At 44.1% G+C, this 15,978-nt stretch overlaps 7 protein-coding genes across 7 annotated transcripts; 3 read left to right on the forward strand and 4 right to left on the reverse strand. All coding sequences in view use genetic code 12, as the record gives it.

Moving 5' to 3' along the window:
• Positions 1-165: 165 nt before the first annotated feature.
• On the forward strand, positions 166-1,392 carry LODBEIA_P29060 (uncharacterized protein; the record flags this gene model as incomplete). Its single annotated transcript, XM_066972957.1, has 1 exon — positions 166-1,392. The coding sequence occupies one exon, from the start codon at positions 166-168 to the stop codon at positions 1,390-1,392; it is 1,227 nt and encodes a 408-aa protein (XP_066829844.1).
• Positions 1,393-1,488: 96 nt separating this feature from the next.
• On the reverse strand, positions 1,489-2,865 carry LODBEIA_P29070 (uncharacterized protein; the record flags this gene model as incomplete). The annotated part of the gene is made up of 1 exon (XM_066972958.1): positions 1,489-2,865. One exon carries the CDS (start codon positions 2,863-2,865, stop codon positions 1,489-1,491), a length of 1,377 nt encoding a protein of 458 aa, XP_066829845.1.
• Positions 2,866-3,051: 186 nt separating this feature from the next.
• Positions 3,052-3,627, reverse strand: LODBEIA_P29080 (uncharacterized protein; the record flags this gene model as incomplete). Its single annotated transcript, XM_066972959.1, has 1 exon — positions 3,052-3,627. One exon carries the CDS (start codon positions 3,625-3,627, stop codon positions 3,052-3,054), a length of 576 nt encoding a protein of 191 aa, XP_066829846.1.
• Positions 3,628-3,829: 202 nt separating this feature from the next.
• Positions 3,830-4,237, forward strand: LODBEIA_P29090 (uncharacterized protein; the record flags this gene model as incomplete). The annotated part of the gene is made up of 1 exon (XM_066972960.1): positions 3,830-4,237. One exon carries the CDS (start codon positions 3,830-3,832, stop codon positions 4,235-4,237), a length of 408 nt encoding a protein of 135 aa, XP_066829847.1.
• A 30-nt stretch (positions 4,238-4,267) lies between these two features.
• Positions 4,268-6,040, reverse strand: LODBEIA_P29100 (uncharacterized protein; the record flags this gene model as incomplete). Its single annotated transcript, XM_066972962.1, has 1 exon — positions 4,268-6,040. One exon carries the CDS (start codon positions 6,038-6,040, stop codon positions 4,268-4,270), a length of 1,773 nt encoding a protein of 590 aa, XP_066829848.1.
• A 1,351-nt stretch (positions 6,041-7,391) lies between these two features.
• On the forward strand, positions 7,392-8,720 carry LODBEIA_P29110 (uncharacterized protein; the record flags this gene model as incomplete). The annotated part of the gene is made up of 1 exon (XM_066972963.1): positions 7,392-8,720. One exon carries the CDS (start codon positions 7,392-7,394, stop codon positions 8,718-8,720), a length of 1,329 nt encoding a protein of 442 aa, XP_066829849.1.
• Positions 8,721-10,299: 1,579 nt separating this feature from the next.
• On the reverse strand, positions 10,300-11,601 carry LODBEIA_P29120 (uncharacterized protein; the record flags this gene model as incomplete). The annotated part of the gene is made up of 1 exon (XM_066972964.1): positions 10,300-11,601. The coding sequence occupies one exon, from the start codon at positions 11,599-11,601 to the stop codon at positions 10,300-10,302; it is 1,302 nt and encodes a 433-aa protein (XP_066829850.1).
• Between the last annotated feature and the right edge of the window lie 4,377 nt (positions 11,602-15,978).

Below are 15,978 nucleotides of genomic sequence, written 5' to 3' on the forward strand. Positions count from 1 at the left end.
CGCGACGGTTCTTGTATCATCTTATTACCGTAGACTAGTTCCAGCTACCCTAACCCGTATATCTGAATAGTGAGTTGCCAGAGCAGTCTTTGAACCTTGTAAGTGTATGTGTGTGGCTGTTAAAGACTACACCACTCTTGATCCTGCTAGCATCGGTTACCTGGAATGGTTCCAGGCTTGGGGAAAGAAAACAAGCATGAAAAAAAAACCTCCCGTTGGAACACCAATTTTTCACCTTCTACGCACATCCAGGCCAGTCCAGCCCAAACACAACACAACACAATTACAACAATGTCGGGCCTCGAGTCGCTAAAGGCTCTACGTTCAGCTACAACTGGCAATGAGCCGATTGTGTTTTTCAAAGAAGATGGAGAAAAAACGGAGCAGATTCAGGACGCTGTTGATGTGCAGTTTGGCAAAGACACAACAAAATTCAAACTAGGCTCAATCACGAATTTCATAAACGAAGACAAACAACAAGATTTGAAATCAGTGGTCTTTTGCTGGCTTCAGGAAGGTGAGCCTAATGTCGACTACAAAGCGAAAGCTGCCGAGTTGGGCATTGCATCGTTTAAATACTTGAATCGTAACGAGCTAAGTACATGGTTGAATGGAAGCACTGATACGTGCACTTTCATCGAAGGGTTGGAGTCGGACGAGAAGAACAAGTCAGCAAAGGCTGGGAATGAATCGATTGCGGAAATATCGAGGAAACGGAAACTAGAAGACCCCCAGTTGGACAGGATAAAGCAGTTTGAGCGGGAATCAATCGACCATAACGCGGCCTTGAGAGGGTCAAAGAATATCGATTTTGGTTATTTGATATCCGACGCCAAGAAGTTTATGCGTGACCTAAAGCGTTCGGATAAGAAGACCAAGGCAGTGCAAAAGTCAACGGGTCCAAAGAAGCAACCAATAATCATTGTGTCTCCAGCAACAACGGCATTGTTGTCGTTATCGAACATCAAAACTTTTTTCGAAGAAGGCCACTACACCGAGCCCGTCCCCACGAATAGGCCGAAATCCGGCGTGGTGATACTCAACCACCGGTCCGATAACTTGGTCTCTGCAGCACAAAAGATTATGGTTGTCGACAATACCGATTTGTTTACGAGTCCCGAGTACTGGAACCGAGTCATTGCCGTTTTCACTACTGGCCAAACTTGGCAGTTTGCAAAGTATACGCCATCGCAGCCTGAAGCTTTATTTCAAAAATACGCGGGCTTTTATGTCGGTTATCAAGGTGAGAGCACGCCGCCTCAAATCAGAGATTGGAACGTACGAGAGATAAAAGTGGATCGTGGGGATAAGAGGTTCAAGGACAAGGTGATTGTCAAGGATTTCTGGCTCGAGATTGACAAGATACTAGTCAGCAAGGGTTACGGGAGGTAAGTAGACCAGGTTAGATGACTCTTTTCATTTTCAAAAAGAATACTAAAAAAAAAAAAAAAGTAAAACAGAGATAAAAGTTGTAAAAAAAAAAACGGCCTATTTATACGCTCTCTCTAAGTCTATAAACATTTGATAGATTTCGTCGCTCGTCATGCTTGTTATTGTGCGGTCATCGCGAGTTCTGACAGCGTAGGTGCCGTTGGCAATGTCCTTATCTCCCAACAAGATAATGTACGAATAGCCCTTTTGAATCGCCTCTTTGGTCCTTGCACCTATTGTCGCGGGCCGCTTGTCTATGTCAACGTGGAAATTGAATCCGGTCAAGGGGGAAACTGCTTGCTCGTGGTTTATGATATCGCCGCATAATTTTCTCTGCAACTCCTCTGCTTTGCCAATGTGGGTCTCATTGACTGGAATCACAATAGCTTGTCTTGGATTGATCCAAAAGGGCCATTTACCTTGGAAATGGTCGAGCAATATAGCAAAGAATCTTTCAAGCGATCCAAACACTGCTCTGTGGATCAAGATTGGTTGTTTATCGATGGAGCCATCCGCCGACACATACTTTAGATCAAACCTTTTCGGTAACTGAAAGTCGAGCTGAATAGTGGCAACTTGGTGTTTCTTTTCAAACGCATCCGTCAAGAGAACGTCAATCTTGGGGCCGTAAAAAGCACCATCGCCTTCGCGCACCTCCCAGTTCCCCTTGCCCGCTGACGAGTCCAAGACTTGCTTTAGTTTCAGCTCAGCCGCGTCCCAAGTTTCTATATCTCCAATGAATTTCTCCTCGGGTCTCGTCGACAAGTAATATTCGATATTGCTGATGCCAAACACCGCATATGTGTCCTTGATGAGGTTGATTGTGTTTTCAATCTCTTGATCTATATGGGTCATGTCGCAGAAAATGTGCCCGTCGTCCTGATGGAACCTACGCACACGGGTCAATCCGCTCAACGCGCCACTCGCTTCGTTTCTGTGCAAGGAGCTGAAATCGGAGTACCGCACTGGAAGCTCGTTGTAGGTTCTGTTGAACTTGGCAAAGATCATGCAATGACCGGGACAGTTCATGGGCTTCAATCCGTACTCGTGCTCCTCGTGTGAATGTGCAACTTCGTCTTTCGAGGCGTCATTCCCCACCACTTTGAACATATCCTCCTTGTAGTTGTCCCAATGTCCCGATTTCTTCCACAATTTCGTTTTAAAGATCAACGGCGTCACCACCTCTTGAAACCCGTACTTAATCTGCTGATTCTTCATAAACTGAATGAGTTTGTTCAACACTCGCGTGCCGTGAGGCAAGAAGAATATCGACCCTGGCGATGTCTCGTCTGTTGTATATAGTAATTGTCGCATCGAGATAGCATGGTTTGAGTTTGTCGATGACTCAACTTCTTTCACTTTGGTCGATAGTAGTCTATACGCCGATAGCCGCCTCAACAACAACACCCTTGACACCCTTCTAAGCCCAATCATCGGTGGTTGGAAACGTTGACCGAAGATTTTTTTTTGTTTTTTGCATCATATCAAGAGTGATTCGAGAAGATCTTTTTCGTCCTTTTATTTTGTTGAAATATTTTTCAGTACATATGGAGAGAGGTATGAAGTCTGGTAGGAGGGACCAAGTGTATTAATTACGCTCAATTTACATATACACACACACTAGACAGCCACTTCAGTCTTGACAACGTCGACCGATTCTTCCCTGATCATGTCGTCGCCGTTAATTTTGTCGCCGTTAGCCTCGACCCCATTGCTCTTTTCCTCGGCATCGGATGTAGCTTCCGGCTCGTATCGATTGTAGTCGATCTTGAACCCAGTAAAAGTCTTGAACAGGCGCGGTCTTTTGACCCATCGCCTGCATGGCTTGCCCGATTTATCTAGCGAGTATAAGCTGTTGACGTTGTTCATCGTCAACCCCGAAGTCGACGATTCTTTTAGTCCCGCGTTGATTTTGTACTGGCTCACTCCTCCCGAAACTGGAACCCCTCCGCTGCTGCTGTTGAAAGCATGGCCCATAGCATGACCAGAGCTGACTTCAGGTGTTGGCGATGACTTTTGCGAGTTGGCGGGTATTCCCGAGGCTGCTGCTGCTGCCGCCGCCGCCGCCGCTCGCCTTTCTGCCTGTGCTAGCTTCTTGAGCTGTGTCTTGGATACTGGCGGAAGAAATACGGGCAAGGTGGCCAAGAACTTTGGTGGTAGTCTGAGTTTCGCCCAGTGTCTTCTGGCGGCAACCATCGTTTCGTTGATTGTGTACTGCTATGTATATATTTCTGTTGTTGTTGTTAATGGTAATATGCTATCGTGTTGCGATATTGACATCGGTTTTTTCTTGAGATATCACGAGCTTGAGGAATACTAACGGAAGAATAAAAGAGAGTCAAGAGTTGAGGCTTTGATACACAAGTTCAAACTTGCTTGCAACAACTCACCAAAAGATATGTCCAACGAAGCAGCACAATTGTCAGATGAACCAGCGCCCCGGCCATTGAGGGATAGGCTTCCCTCGAGGCTTGACGTGTTTGCGAATAATTTAAAGTTGGATATAAGGGCACATCAGAGAACCTACGAAGGTGCCTACACGAGAACGTCGATTGGTTGCTTATCATTCTCGATCTTGATCATCAAGCTATTCTCCAAGGAATTCTTGCCTGTTGGCACTATTTACACAATCTATGGCTGTTTTCTTTACTTTTTGGGTGTTTACCAGTCCTCATGTGTCGACGTGTTTTACAATCCGGAAAAGAATATGGAAATGTACAAGACGGGGGGCGATTATGTATTAGCTTTGACGATTATCAGTCTTTGTTGCTACGTAGCAGTTTTGGTGTTGATTTTGCAAATGTGAATGATTTGCTGTGCTAGTGAGTGTGAGAGATCATGCCAATGTTCCAAGTCCTAGAAGTACCATCTGCGCCAACAATTGAAGCGACCAGAAGCCAACCCTCTTGGCCCTCATGACTCGGGCTTCCTCGTCAACCACGTACTCGGCAAAATTGTCATATACTTCCTCCGATATATCATCCATGAGCAAAGAGTCGTAGAGCGTCCACGAGCCATCAAAGTCCAGTATATTTTTAACGATTCGGTTGTGGATCTCAATAAATGTGTTTTTGGAGTTTATGTAAGCGACGATTGGCCGTATCAAGGCATAGTTGACATAGGTGAGTTCGGGGGCCTTGAATGGAACTGTGGCTCTGACATTGTTCAACCTAAGAGTCAAATCTAGCACAAAATATTTGGAAATGTCTTTATAGTCGTTGCTTGTTAATCTTGTGTGCAAATCTGGGTGCTTGGAGTGAACTTCGGGGTTTTTATATCGAGTTGCTTCTTTTTTAATTGAGCTTGCTATTGAGTTGACAATCTCGGTAACCGTTATCTCGCTGTGCTCTTGTGGAACCATAATCTCGCCAAGTAAATCCACTTTACCGCTGGTGATCCACCCAAAGGGGCCCTCCAACCCTTTGTTGAGGTGGTCAATGTTTAAACCATCCACTCTCAAGCACGTGATTCTCTTCCACTGGCTCGAAAAATCGCCTGGTTCAGATGAGTCGGTGGCGAAATCGGTCAAGCGCTGCTTCTTGTGGATCGTGAATAAGGAATTATCGTATGAGCCGCTCATAACGTTGGCGTTCAAAAAATCGTAAAAGAGCCAGTGTTTTCTCAACTTTGAAAGTTCACAGTTGAAAATCGCCACGTCAAAGACCCGGAAATCGTTTGGTTGCTTCAACTCGAATAAAATGTCTTCCATCTTGAAATCCTCGATTTCAAAATCTCCCGGCTGGTAAACGTTTTTGTAGTTTCTCGCGTCATCGTTGGGGTCCCAACGCACGTGTGTTCTATCTACAACTCCTCGCAATCCTTTCATGTCCATCGTTTCAATGATGCCCGTTCCATTCACCCATTTGTTGAATGAAAGCGATATGTTGACTTCTTCGATGGTCAAGTCAAACTGGGTGTAGTTGCCATCATCTTCAAAGAAGTCCTTTTGGTCCTCGGTATCCTCCTCCTTGCTATAGTTTTGCAAGCTTTTCTCGTAAGCCTCCTGTTGCGACCCCTTTGTGAATTTCTCAATCTTCTTTGGGCGCCTACTGACGAAACATTTCCTAAAGCTGATCTTGCCATCCGACCATCCGGGAACTATAGCACTTTCGAAAGTGACGGTCATGTTTGAATTCTTGGTGATAAACTCGCCTATCTTCTTTGCCACAAACTCCTGGGCAAAAACGGTGTTGGCCGTGAAAATGACAATCGAGACAAACGTGGTGGTGGCAAGAAAGAACAAGAGCACATTGCCCACCACGAGCCACGAGAAGAACGCCGAGTAATCGTCGGTGTTGTAGGGTCGGTTCGACTTTTTTAGCAACCACTTGATCCGCACTCGCAATCGCGAATAGAAGTTGTTTGCCCTTGCCAACAACTGCTCTTTAGTGACGTGCGGGATGATTTCGCTCGGGCTGGGTATGTGATGTCTGTGTTCCTTGTGCTTTTCATTGCCTTTATCCGCCCTATTGTCTTTCAGGTCTTGTGACTGCTGCTGCAAGAGGATGAGCGAGTGGGTTATGCTCCTTGAGGGGTTGAACTGGAACAAATGCTGTGGCAGTCGTCTAAACAAGCTCGGCTCGTAGATGGGAAGTGCCCTTCGCCGCATGCTTAGTAGCGTTGATCTGTTGAAGACTAGTTTATGCATGCTCTCTGCCAGTTCTTTTTATTTATCTTATTTGATGATGAAAAGCAACTTCCTCCTTCTTGATGTCGTCTAATACATGTGGGGGTTGGTTCTTCACCACTGAAACGAGCTCCGATTCGCTTGCCTGTGGAATGAGCTGCGAAGAGAATTTAAAAAAAAAAAAAAAAAAAATTAAATTGCAGAAGCCGCACGTTACTCAAAATGGAAATACAAAGCTTTCAAGGGACCACCAGCTATACTCTCTAGTTCTGAACGCCATCAAGCAGCAAAATAAGATATAGGACAGATCCCACAATTGAAGAGCCAAGATGCTCTTTGGAGCAGGGCAAACCACTCCGCTTCAAGGCCAAGTACTTTTGGGAGTCGTGGAGGGAAAAAGAACAATTGCGCACGGGTCATTTCCTCCTTTGCCTTGCTCCAAGTACTCGCAATCTACTGTGGCGAGAAGTCGTCAAAAGATTGCTTTGCTGCTCAAAATATAGCACGCAATCAAAAGACTCCCTGGTGGCAAAAAAATTACAATTTGCGTCAAAAATATGAGCAATGCAAAGTGCAAGTGGGAGTTAGCAAGCCCTCCCCCCCCCCCTTAAATTCCCTGGTTGGGGGTGGGGGGCACTGACTTGCGGCAGCTGCAATTTGCGCGCGCGGGCACGGGCCTAGGTGCGCGGGAATGGGCTTAGGTGGCAGATTTTGCACCCATAATCAACACAAACCCCTCGAGCCAGGCATCTTTTTTTTTTCAACTTTCGTGCTGTGGTGGGTCGAGGTGCTATTTGCAACCATCATAGAAAGAAGCTTAACATCAACACTAATGGTCTTTTTGCAAAAGATTGGTGGGGAGAAGGATGCATTTCAACAAAAAATTTGATTGACCGGGACATGGTGCTGATACTCAACTCACAACTAGAGTAAACCGTTGACAACCTTGTAGCTGTAGTCTGGAAGAAAGAACACACCAGCACTGATATATTGCTGCATTACCCCAGAAACTCCAACCCTTGAAAGAAAGACATCCCACAATAAACGTCTCGCCAGTGCCGGCGAAAACGGATCCTCGGTGAGTCCACTGTAATACAGTAATAGCGTATAGAAAGCCGGCATGGTAATTTGGTAGCACTAATAATATGTCCGTTTTCCACCAGGGGGGGGTTCCTTTTCCCGCTCTGACACAAAATCCAGGCCCAAAAAATTAACAGAGGGTCTTATCTACTACCCATCTGACTCACGGCTTCAATTAGTCATTAGCTCAAGTTCTTGCAACTGGGCATATACATAGCTACATATAGATATAAGAAGCAAGGAGCAGGCCACAATGATCTTGTCCTGGTTGAATCTTTTGTCAGTCTCGTCGCCAGCTGCAAAGCCCAACATGATTGAGCCCGAAACTCCCTTTGGTAAGCAATTCCGCGAAAAGTATTTCCCCAATTTAGATAAGGAAGTCTACCCCGTAAACCACGGTTCATACGGTCTAACACCCAAACCAGTTCATGACAAGTACTTGCAAGCCATTACCGAGAATGCTGCCTACCCCGATAAATTCTTGAAATATGACCAAAAGCACGCTTATGTGGCAGCGTTGAAGATTCTTGGCCAAGTCTTGAACTGCGATTACCACAATTTGGCAATTGTTGATAATGCGACAACCGGCGTCAATACATGCTTGAGAAGCTACCCTTTTAAGAAGGGGGACTCAATTGTGATTCAGAGTACTGTCTATGGTGCGTGTGGTAACACGGTAAAGTTTTTAAAAGACAATTTTGGTATCGAGTTCCATGTGGTGGACTTGGAATACCCAGTTAGCGACAAGGACATTTTGCAAGGGTTCGAAGACAAGTTCAAAAAATTCAGGCCCGCTTTGTGCATGTTTGACACCATCTCCTCGATGCCCGGAGTCATCTTTCCCCACAAGCAGATGGTCCAGTTGTGCAAGAAATACAACGTCTTGTCCTTGATTGATGGTGCCCATGGAATTGGATGTATTCCGCAGAACTTGGACTTGCTCAAGCCAGATTTTTACGTTAGCAACTTGCACAAGTGGTTCTACGTCCCATTTGGTTGCGCGGTATTGTATGTTGATCCCAAGCACCATAGAAACATCCACACTTTACCAATCAGCCATTCGTACCTATCGGCTGATGTAGAGTTGCCAGGAGAGCAACAAAAGAACAGATTGATTGACAGGTTTTTCTTTACTGGGACAAAGAACTTTGCCTCGATTCAAGTTATCCCTGATGCGCACGAGTTTAGACAAACAATCTGCGGCGGCGAGCGGACCATCTACGACTACTGTCACAATTTAGCTGTAGACGCAGGCAATTTGGTGTCAAAGAAATGGGGAACTCAAGTATTGGATAGCAAGGACTCGACATTGATCAGTACAATGGTAACGGTGGAGGTTCCTACCAACGAGTTTCCCTCGGTGGTGGAAAAGTGGTCGCTGATTGATGACGCTGTCTACAGGAGATGCATGGGTCAATACAAAGCTTACACTCCTTGCCTCGCTCACAATGGCAAGTTGTGGGCTAGATTCTCGGCGCAGGTTTACAATGAGTTGAGTGATTATGAAGTCGCTTCTGATGTTTTACTCAAAGTGTTGAAGGAAGTCAGTGCAGAACTAGGCTTGCTTGCAGGGAAACAGTAAACATGGAGGGTTTTTTTTAAAATTTTTTTCATTTATTTACAATTAGAGTATGTATAGAGATGGTGCGTTTTTTTCTTTGCAAATTATTGCTGATAAGATATGGTCACATGTAGAGTTTTACTCACACCACGCATTGGCACATTAGCAGCTTCAACTGCTTTTCCCCGATTGGCTAGAAACCGCCCTCGTGGGACTCTGCTTTTTCACTCGTAGTGTTTGCTCATTTGACTTAGTTCTTTTCTTTCTTTTATTACTTGCTGATAAGATGGTTGGTTTTAGCGAGGTGGGAATTGAGCATAGCGCGCGCAATTGCTGTATCTTAAATGAGCTAAAATACGTTTCGGGTTAAAACGTGCTTGCAGGTGGGCTTTTACAGTGGGCTTCTATGGTGGACCAAAATTTTGGTAGAGTCCACCTTGCAACCTCGAGAACTGAGAGCAGCTCAGGTCACCTGTCGCGGGTGCTCTGGACCTTTGAATGCAGCGCGGCCGCTCTCATGTTAGAGGCTCTTGTTTAAGACGAAGTGGGCATTTGGCAGTGTGCAAGCGAATAATTGAATAGGGCTACATGTTCCTTCAATTTTACTCGTTTGAGTGGGTTTTCGGCACCGGTGGGTAGATCAGAGAGATCTGCGTTGGTGGTTGTCCCAGCGAATTGCCTCGATCGACAGTTCTTTTTTTTTTTTTTTTCCTCATGGCAAAGCTTGACCATTGGACGAATAGTTGGTGACACGATTTTCTTCCTGTTCTCATTTTTGCCTACTGTTTCGACTGTCTTCATCCTCAATGTCTTTCGCTGTGTCCGGTATCAATGGAACTACAAAGAAACGGCAAAATTGAGGGTCTTTGAACTTTCAACCGGAAAAGGGGAAGGTGAGGCCGTAGGGGGCAGTTGCCAGCCCCCTTTCACCCCTTTGCCCTACCTCCCTGTGCACTACTTGGCGACGCACTGCCTCGCAACAGCTCGTAATTTTTGCTTCTATTTTTTTTTCTGCAACACACGCCCACTTGAGGTTGAAACGAGATACACGCACGACTCAACGAGCCGCGCCTCTGTTGCTGCTGAAAATTTTGCAGCCACAATATACATTACGAGACTATCAAACTCTGGTGTAAGATTTTTTTTTGCAGTAGAGCTCAATACAACAACAACTCCTCAGCTTAAGGGAAAAGAGACCAAGTGTTTTGCCAATTGATAACTATTATTAAGATAAAAAATAAATATACAAAAAAAGGAGTTGTTCTACTCTATAAATTAACGTCTTTGGAGTAGGAGCAATAACGATGAAAAAAAAAACAAAATGCAAACAAACAAACAAACAAGCAAAATGGAAATTTGTAATGTTTTTTAGCCTTGGAAGTGAAGGAAAAGTGACATGAACTAACCAAAAAGGTTGAAGGCGAACTGATGACTGTACTAGTGCGCTGTCAGGAACTCAAAACCGCCTGTCTAGAATAAAAAAGTTTTATCTGGCCCAGTGACATCGACGCATACCCTTTTCCCTCTGAGCTCAATTCTATGATTTTTTTTTTGTGTGTGTTTGGATGAGGTCTAATTTTTGCTTTTTTTGGAGGAGGACTCACTTGCTTGGGAAACCACATTGGTTAGGGTACTGCCTGTCAGTCAATGGTTGTGGGAATAGTTTATTGTAGACCAACTTTTGGAAATCCCATTCACCGGCACTCTCAGTTTTCAAGTTCCAGAAAATCCAGCCGCCAGTGTACTCGAACGCGTCCAATTGCGCCTCAATGTATTTTCTAACCTTAGTCTTGTAATCCTGGGGCCATTTGGCAATGTCCAAGTAAGGATCGCAGGAGCCAATGAATGGGGAATTGTCGTATTGCCCGCTGTAACGAGCACCTCTATTGACACCATTAAGCAAAGGAGCACAATCGGTCAAAGCGGCAGACCATTCACCAGCAACTTGCCAGTGGCTTTCACTTTTATAGTCCCATCCCCAGTCGCATGCAACTTTCAAGTGTTGGTCGATATTACGCTCAACTTCACCAGGGGAGAAAACTTGGTAGTGGTGGTGGTCAATCACCACGTTCCAAGTGGTGTCTGCGGTGGTAAAGTAGTTGTCCCAGTAACCCTTGGGCTGGAACGCATCGTGGATGATTACTGGAGTGTACGAGCCGGTGCTTCTCAAATCGGTGTAGCCATCCTGCAAGTATTGGTGGAGTTGGCCCATGTCCAACGAGCTGCCCAATGGCTCATTGACCAATTCAATACCACTCACAACGTCTGCGTAGTTGGTACCACCGTATTTTTTGAAGATGGTTTGCAAGACGTTCAAAGTGACCTTGACATTGTCGCCCTTTTGCCAGTCAATGTGGTCTCTCAAACCAGAGTTATCAAATCCGTTTTGGGAACCGGGGACACCGTGCAAGTCAATCCAGACTTTGACATTGGTCTCTTTGGCCCATTGCAAAGCCTGGTCGAGATACTTGACTTGGCCTTGCACATATGGGTCGTTGTCCAACAATTGGAACGCCCAGTATCCAATGGGGATACGAACGGTGTTGATCCCTTGTTTGCTAAACTCTTTGAAATCGTTTTCAGTGATCCAAGTTGACCAATGTTGGTTTAAAACATTCTTGGCGGCCTCTTTACCCAATTGCTGGGTAAAGTGATATTCATCAACTGGTGTGTTTTGTGGAAACAACCAAGTTCCAAACAAGGATGGGGTGATGTAGGGTTCCAACACAAACCAACCACCCAAGTTCAAGCCTCTCACGGTATCTTTATTGTAATCCCAGGCATTGAACCCGCCTCTCCTTTCAACGGCTTGTGAGTTTACTGGTTGTCTTTGAATGGATAAAGCATTTAGGCAGTTGGAAAATAAAAGTACAGCAATGGATGCGAGAATTTCAAACTTCATTCTTTCTGTCTTTTTTTATTTAAACTTTATCTAGTTCTGAATGAAATGTGTTTTTATGATATGCAAATGGTGATTTTGGGAAGTTAGACCGACTTTCAGAAATTTTTCACAAATGTTCAGAAATTTTTCACAAATGTTCAGAAATTTTTATATGGCGATACCTAAGTTTATATGGGTGCAAAAAAATTTAAAGTAAATTTCTGACAGACGCGAATACAGAAATTTCCACACACAAGGGGGTTTTTTTTTCCTCCGGAAATCTTGGACGGTGCAAAAAAAAAAAAAAAAAACTGTAGTGTAATATGAGATCTATTAACGAATGGATATCACTTGTAAGGTTGAATTCAAATTTTCGGTGCTGATTGCGCTAACCTTGTATGTGACGAGATTTATAAAACGATGGAGGATTTGAATTATCAGGATTGGTCCTGGTCGTTGAAACTGGGCCCTGTATTTTATGTGTCAAAACTCCTTTCACGAGAAAAACGAAAAGTCAAAACAGGAAAAAAATGATGCAACTTTGAATCGAACTCAAGGCTATTGATCCAAAACAAAAAAAAATAGAAAACGAAGCTGTAAATGGTTGGACAGTTGGATAGTTGCCTGATAAATAAGGAAGCTCAAAAAAAAATCAGTCTCGATATGATGGTAAATGGGATTCGTTACATTTTTATAACTGAAACCTTCCGTGCCTTGTTTAAAATAGCAGAGGAGATAATTTCTTGAAATCAAAAGAGCAGCCATGAAGTTCCACACTCGGGGTTATGTGAAATCTCCATTTTCATGGCCAGCTAATCTTGTAAACTGCATTTTTCTTCATGCCTCTCAGCAGCTATAGTTATTGTTCTACTTGTTTTATTTTTGTTTGTTTGTTTGATTTTTGTTTACTATGTTTACATACTACTTTGTTCTCCTGCTGTGTCCACTGCATTGCAGGAGTGAAACGGGAGTGTATGTGAGTGTGTGTCTGCTTTTCTATTTGTCTGTAACAGATGTTAAACTTGTATTTTATTTTTTGAGCCTCGTGCAGTCAAGGAAGCCCCTCTGGTTGGAAAACCTGTGACAACGTGTAAGTCTGGGTTGACCTGTCTTTCTGTATTATCGAACGGTTTAACCGCTATCTACATACTGCAAGAATTGTGTTTTCTTTCGCACTAGAATTCAAATTAATTTTAGAACTCGGAAGCAGCATTCAAGTAGAACACAACCACATACATACAACTTCAGCTTGCGAATAAAAACAGCTACGGGTGGAATCTAAAGGGGGTTTGTTATTTCTGGGTGTGTTTGCTTCGTCATGGACAGCTCGCAAATACATTTTCCTGACACACCCCTCTCTTCCCTTCCCGCAATATGTCGTCCAAAAGAGATAGGATAAATTGGTTGTGGCATTCGACAAGTATATGAGAGAAAAACTTTGGGCATTGGTTCCTTGCGCCTTGCGACTTGTACCTTGGGCCTCTCCTCGGGCTGGCAAATTTCAAAGGTTTGATTTCTCCATGGGCATGGCCATGATATTCCATCTGGCTACTTCGTGCCCTGTTCACAGTCAAAGACTCTTTTTTTTTTTTTAATTACTGCCAATCATTTGCGGTTGGTAACAATAAGCCTATGCGTTTGACTTTCATCCAGCCATCTTTTTCAAAATAATATTCTACTGCTTCAGCACAGAGATTGAAGCTAGTAGATCAAGCAATTAGCTAATAAGCCAGATAAACTAACAATATATCTCAACGTTAATTTCTTCGCCTGTTGCTCTTTAGCAAGCTTGGGATGGGAAATTGGCTGTAGTGTTGCCCTTTCTGTTTACTAATTATTGTTGACACTAAACTCTCTCTTGTGAACTCGCACCATATCCGGTACCTCCTTCTTTCCCCGCAAGTTGCTCAAAAAAAAAGAGAGTTCTGTTCCGTGTGATTTCAGAGAGTCACGATGGTCGAGTGCGATGCACTTGGCAGTGACTCTTGAAAATCTCCTCTACGCTCCTCTTACAAAGCCCTCCAAAGCTCGATTTCGAGCGAAATCCGCGCCCCACAGCTTTCTCTCTATCTCTCTATCTCTATCACTAGATGTGTCTATCGCACAAAATTTCTCGGAACAATTTTTTCCCTTGCCCCAAACACAAAGCCGAAAATACACGTGTAACACAAAAGCAACGAATCAGAAAGAAGGATGGAGAAAAGGGGGTTCGGGATCAATAACGTAACAGGCGTACGTCCTCCACCTCTTTCCCCCCTTTCCTTCCCCTTGTCTCAGACTGAACCCCACTTGATATGAGGCTCGCCAATATCAGAGTGGAGTTCGTCCTCCTTAGTGGTTTGAGAGAGTTCTATGGAGTTATCATGATCATCAACAATTTTAAATTACAAGGCTTCACGAGGCTCAGAAAGCCACACATTGCCTCGCCCACCAATCGTGTGGCAAGCCCCTCTTTAAACCTCAAATCTGGAACAGTTAGTTAGTCGTCAGCTGAAACTGATAATTATCAGATGAAGACGCCAACCGGCAGAGCCAAAAGGAATTTAGTAACAAAAAAGAAAAAAAAAAAAAAAGAAAGAAACACACAAACACATCCACCAACGGATCGGAGCTCACAATTCAGAGCAAAAATTCCACCCCTAAGCGCGTTGAGTTACAACAACAAGCATATCATCTGAACCTCTTCGTCTGTCTTTACGAAAATGATTTGTGGAAGATGCAAAAACCCAACTCGCTTTTCTCAAGAGGAGGGACTACTACCACAACAACAACAAAAAGTTTTCAGATGGTTAATAAAGATGGTATGCTTGAAACCCCAACAATAAAGATGAAACGAGAGGACTCCGCGGAATTCTCCTGCCCTCCATGAGAGTTTTTTTTCCTTCTTCTTGCGTGTAAATTCTCGACGAATTCGGAAGCCGAGATCTCGATTGAGCTCAGGAAAATAACCTGCTTAATTGTTTACCCTCACTCAGCACATCTGAGCCACTTTAATGCATATATGTGTGTGCAACTTGCTCGGGTTGAGCCTAAAAAAACTTTCCTTCCCTGCCCCCTATCCCCCCCCCCCCAAAAGATGAGAGTTTACGCTGTTTTTGGAATGGCATCGGCCCAAGATGTAGATGACCCATGGGCATGTTGAAAAAGCGACGCTAATACTTTTGTGAAACGTCGCCCTAGCTTGGTTTTTGCCAAATTTCAAGAACCTTTTTCATATCCCTGCGCGTGCAAGGGCTAGTCGGTGGTAATATGGGGAAGGGGCTGAGAGGCTGGGAGGAAGTTACATACTCGAACCCCATGACCGACGTGGTTCGCCGTAATTGACGAATTCAACGACCCTCGGAGGAAAGTGACGAAATTGCAGCGAATTGGTTCCTGTTGCGACCAAGGATAACACGATGGCGGCTCAAAGCGTTTCCATCTCCTCGCTTGACTCGGGCGTGCGCATACACACACCTCAAGAAAAAAAAAAAAAAGAATAGACCTTGTTGCGGTTTCGTTGTGGGTTTCGCTATTGTTCTTGAAGAGCGAGAAATTTCACTTGATTGTTCGTGGATGTGGAAAGCTCAACGCACACTTCGTAGAAACCAACAACAATCATGCATTTTATGCTGTGGTCGACCGTGTCTGGCATACTTATTGCCATTTCAATTGGGGTTCTTTCGAATGAGTGCCAATGCATCTGTGAGCCTTACATTCATCTCTTTCTATATTCCTTTTTCTTTTCCTCACTTATTTATTGTTATTAATAGCAATCTGGTTTGCTTCTTTCATGTGGCTCCTGAAAATCGCAGCGAGATGAACGATGGGTTGCTCTTTAGTTGGTAACCAACGCAAGATTGTCGTATCAATCGCAGGTTGCTGTTTTTTTCTTTCTTTTGAAAAGAAAAAGTCTTGGGTGCTATCATCGTGCGAGGTGACCCCTTAACCCCACTGGTGTGTGACTACACGTACTCCCCCTCTCCCCCCTTGTTGTCAGAACATTTTCGTTCAACAAACATAAAAAAAAGGTCACAGATAACTAGTCGTTTGTGCCGAAATCGAATCCGAGTTGTGTGCTGGGAACAGTTGTATGACTGTTCCCTCGCGTCGATTACCGGGGAAAACCAGCTTTTGCAATCCGAGTATGTAGTAACGAGGTATTGACGAGTCACATTCTCGTGTTTCGGAACTTCAACTATCTACATGAAGTATTTTTAGCAAAAACCACAGAGCATCGTTTTCTTCTAAAGTTTTTTTTTGACGTCTATCTGCTGTAATTTTTTGGCTAAGGTTTAGACATTGCTTGATTACAATGTTGATCTCATTAAAGTGAAGCTATCTTTCTTATCCGGGTCTGTGCACTTTCTTGTTTTGAGAAAGACAAAACCTCTGTGCTTGGAGGAAGGAGGGGAGGGG

This window comes from Lodderomyces beijingensis, assembly GCF_963989305.1.
Source record: "Lodderomyces beijingensis strain CBS 14171 genome assembly, chromosome: 3".
In the NCBI taxonomy this organism is placed as follows: Eukaryota; Fungi; Ascomycota; class Pichiomycetes; order Serinales; family Debaryomycetaceae; genus Lodderomyces; species Lodderomyces beijingensis.